Genomic DNA, 2,530 nt, shown 5'->3' on the forward strand with positions numbered 1-2,530 from the left:
GATTCAGAGTGGGAGCAGTAAATACAAAAATCATAAAGCCAGATAAAACACTCCTACTCCATCTAGATCTGAACATCTGTTCAGTTTCTTGATTGTCATAAAGTACTGCAAATTGGTAATGATCAGATCAGATTTGAATTGAATACTAACTTCTTTTCAGATAATGTCTTCAATTTTTAAATGCTGCTACAATAGTCAAGAGTTTTTTATCATGAGTATCATAACACATTTCCACATCAATCAACTTTCTTAATCAGAAAATAACTGAATGTCAGTGCCTGTCATTCTGCAATTGTGACAGGATAGCAGTGACTGTAAAAGTGAATGCATCAGATTCAATCTGATGTAATAGACGCAACGGAGATATCTATATTAGGAAATAGATACGTGGCGATAGATACGTGGCGATGGCAATATTGTCTATATAATGCTCGCTGATATCCGTGGATTTTAGGAGATCAGCGATTAGCTTTGAACAATAGAAATTGCTACCTTCTTAATATCCTTTGTGCGTACTTCACACTACTCTTGTAATTACTCTTGTAGCCCATCTCTTACATCTGAATACACTGAGCTGGGTCAAAATGAGCTAATAAAGAAGCATGCATGTATGTATGTATGTATAGGTTTAACGTCCCGGAGAAAACACGGGCAGCGCCCGTGTTTCAGAAGCCTCCCGAAGGGCATGGAGACGTGCTACGCTGGAGAGATTTCTATGTACACAGAGAGACAGAGAAAACAGAATCCAGGTGGCAACTCTTGAGAAGACTCAGCTCATTGCAAAGGATTTTTCTGAGCTGCGCATCCACTTCTGGCCCGACGTATGGCCATTCATGGTGGGGCTATAGTGTGGTTCCCTGAGGGGACCGCCGCTGCCGTGCCTGGAAGGCTTTATAGTGAGCAGAGAGGGATACCTCTCTCAGTTGATCAGAAAGCTGTCTGTGCTTCTAACATCAGAAGAAAGACAGACAAGATAAACAATGAAGGAGAGAGCACTGAAGAAGGTTGTGACAGGAAAAGAGCAGAGAATGACAGAGAGAGCAAAGAAAAGAAGGAAGAAGAAGCATTTGAGCCGATAGAGACAAGGGCAAACGAGAGGAAAACAAAGCAGAGCACGCGTAGATACAATGCCGGCAGTCAAAACCATATCAGCTGAGTCAGACACGTAGACTGTACTGATTACACCACAGCTAATTGAGACAGATGAGCCTAGTTGTGCTATCTGTACTGTCTGCATAGACTGTGATGTCCCTGGCAGTTGCACTAGCTACCGTGGGTGTACTCAGCAGGCCGGCCTCGTGGAACTGCTGCGGGGGTTGTCAGATGGTTTGCAGCCAGCCGGCTGCGTTACCTTGTGCAGTACCGTGTGTAGAACTGCGTGCAGTCCAGCAGTTCTACAAAGTCTGTAGGGGTCAGAGACCCTAGATAGGCAACAGCTGTCGCCCGGTTGTGTGGCCGTGCTGCTGGCCTCTTGGGCCAGTGAAGAAAGTGCCTCTGTGAGTGTCGACAGAGCACCAAATGTTCTGGGCTCTTGTTGTGTCCACAGACACAGGTGAGCCTCGCATCTGCATGCTGGAAACGCCTGTGGTACCAGGAGAAGTCCCCATGAGAGGAGCGGAGTGCGAGCCAGCGGTGAAGGGCATGCCGTGGCATGGTGAGCTCCGGAGGGGCCTTCACTTGGTATTCCACAGTCGGCCTGCTGAAACTCCAGCCCCGGTACCAGTCAGAGAGCCTGCCACAGGCTCCACTCCACCACTTTCGCCTTGCCTCTTGGCTGAGCTGCTTGGCCACTGTGCGGACCCCACTGACTGTGGGTGTGGCCTCGAGACCATAGGCTGGGGCTGCAGTGGATGAGACTGCCCGCTTAGCCAAGCGGTCTGCTTCCTCATTGCCCTCTATCCCCATATGCCCAGGAGCCCATTTCAGGCCGACATTGTGCTGTCTGAGGAGCTCATGGCAGCGGTTGTAGGCCCAGTTTGAGGAGGCTGCTGCACTGCCCCGTATGCCCCAGATGACTGAAGCATGCATAAAGCATGATTTGAGCGCATTGAAAGTGCTTTAGGCACCTTCTGTCCACATAAAAGTGGCTTTTCTTTCCCCTTTCTTGCTCCCTTTTGTAAGTTCAAATAATGGGGCTGCAATAGAGGAGAAAGACTTAATAAATCACTGATAGAAGTTAGCAAAGCTTAAAAAGAATTGAACCTCTTTAATTGACTTAGATGTAGACCATTCTACAATAGTGGAGACTTTGTCTGACTTCATCTCAATACCATTTGTATCTATAACAAACCTCAGAAATGAGAATTTGTCCACTTCAAACTCATATTTAAAGAGTTTTACAAATAGATTCACACACTTGAGATGTTCTAGCATCTTAGTAACATGCACTTTATATTCTTGCTTTGAATTGGAGAATATAAGAATGTTATTCAAATAAACAACGCAACATATATTCAATAAATCAGGCAAGGCATTGTTAATGTATGCTTGAAATATCACTGAAGCATTAGCTAATTCAAATGGCATAATT

General features: G+C 45.7%; 1 protein-coding gene across 1 annotated transcript; it reads right to left on the reverse strand.

Annotated features, from left to right (window-relative positions):
- Positions 1-1,347: 1,347 nt before the first annotated feature.
- Positions 1,348-2,028, reverse strand: HCAG_00753 (predicted protein; the record flags this gene model as incomplete). Its single annotated transcript, XM_001543657.1, has 1 exon — positions 1,348-2,028. The coding sequence occupies one exon, from the start codon at positions 2,026-2,028 to the stop codon at positions 1,348-1,350; it is 681 nt and encodes a 226-aa protein (XP_001543707.1).
- Between the last annotated feature and the right edge of the window lie 502 nt (positions 2,029-2,530).

The sequence above is a fragment of the Histoplasma capsulatum genome, genomic scaffold, assembly GCF_000149585.1.
Source record: "Histoplasma capsulatum NAm1 scaffold_1 genomic scaffold, whole genome shotgun sequence".
Taxonomy (NCBI): domain Eukaryota; kingdom Fungi; phylum Ascomycota; class Eurotiomycetes; order Onygenales; family Ajellomycetaceae; genus Histoplasma; species Histoplasma mississippiense.